Source organism: Stegastes partitus, unplaced genomic scaffold (genome assembly GCF_000690725.1).
Source record: "Stegastes partitus isolate 25-593 unplaced genomic scaffold, Stegastes_partitus-1.0.2 Scaffold560, whole genome shotgun sequence".
NCBI classification, from domain to species: domain Eukaryota; kingdom Metazoa; phylum Chordata; class Actinopteri; family Pomacentridae; genus Stegastes; species Stegastes partitus.
The window spans coordinates 1234-2773 of NW_007578291.1; the positions used below are offsets into that span (position 1 = coordinate 1234).

Consider the following 1540-nt stretch of genomic DNA (forward strand, 5'->3'; position numbering starts at 1 on the left):
GAATAAACCAATCAGGAAGCAGCGAGCTCAGCTGTGACCTTCACAGTGTGGATAGTTGAGAAGACCTTACTGGAAGATCTTTTTTGACATTGGGGCCGCCATTACTATAAATAATAATAATAATATAAAAACAATAATAACAGACTTATACTTATATTATGTTATTATTGCAATCTGTATATTCCAGCTACTCCACTTTTTGAGGCTGAATCAAACATAAATGTTTTCTATTTAAAATAAACATTTTCGACCACATGCTCTACAATGAACAGTCATTAATCCCCAATGAAAATTGTTCCATCTCAAGCAGTTGTACTCTACAGAAAAAATATAATTATTTAGTAAATTGATAAGATTGATGCAATCAGCTCAACAACACTTATATTGATTATGTCAGATAAATTTTAGTTTTGCCATTTAGCAATTTGCGGAGTTTACCCATTGTGTGTCATCATGGTCCCCCATCCCACAGGAAAAGCACAGGCCACTTAGATCATCCATCCATCCATCATCTATACACCGCTTAATCCTCACTAGGGTCATGGGGGCTGGAGTCTATCCCAGCTGACTCAGGGTGAAGGCAGGGGACACCCTGGACAGGTCGCCTACATATGTATGTATGTATGTATGTATGTATGTATGTATATATATATATACATATTCAATGATTTATGCCATTGTAACTGTGTCACAATGCACTAAAGATATTTCTGAGTTCTAGCTTTGGTTGTTCTGTTTCCATAAAGGTGCAGGACTTTATATTGTAGTAAAAACTGATTCCACGGTGAGTAATAATGTGTTGGTAGCACATTTTTTAAAAAGCACACAGAAAATGCCTGAAGTTCAGAGAATTAAAACTGTTCATTTTTATTATCAGAAAAAAAACAATCTTAAAATGTACCTGGTTTGTTCCTGTACACCTGGATTTAGTTGCCAAACTTTAAAAAAAAAAGAAATTACACTGTTCCAAAACAAAAAACAAATAACTTAAATCTGAGGAGGGATTGCACAAGTCAACAGTACAAACAACAATTATCTGTCTTAATTAAGTCTGATCAGTTAAATACTGGACTTTCCAATCAGTGCAATTAGTTTAGATTTCTCCCAACATTCTCTTCACATGAATAAAATAACCAGACGGAAACGAAACCAGTGACTGACGTGTTCCCAGTTAACTGATCAGCATCTCCCAGTCTGTCGTCACTCTGAGGTTCAGGCTGCTCACCGTCAACATGCAGCAGGTTTCTATGTGCTCAAATACAGCTGAGGAGTCCTTCACACCTGGAGACAGGAAGAAAACACTTCACATTGTGTTGAAACTGTTACTGAGAATAGGAAAACTAATTCTGAGTTTCCACATTTTTAATGATAAATTTCAGGATTTATTCTTCATAGAACCAATGATTCAGGATCAATCGTTCGATCAACTGTTTTTAACAGCATTTTAAACATTAAGTCATTAATAGCAGAAAATGTTCTACAGCACAAAGATGAAGATTTGTTTGTTTGTATTTGAGACAGTTATTATTATTATTATTAT

At 35.0% G+C, this 1540-nt stretch overlaps 1 protein-coding gene across 1 annotated transcript in view; it reads right to left on the reverse strand.

Moving 5' to 3' along the window:
* Positions 1 to 842: 842 nt before the first annotated feature.
* Positions 843 to 1540, reverse strand: part of ganc (glucosidase, alpha; neutral C) — a 17804-nt gene continuing 17106 nt past the window's right edge. The window contains exon 25 of the mRNA XM_008288468.1: positions 843 to 1281. Within this exon, the coding sequence (XP_008286690.1) occupies positions 1172 to 1281 (110 nt within the window). The 3' untranslated portion in view covers positions 843 to 1171. The remainder of the gene's footprint in view (positions 1282 to 1540) is intronic.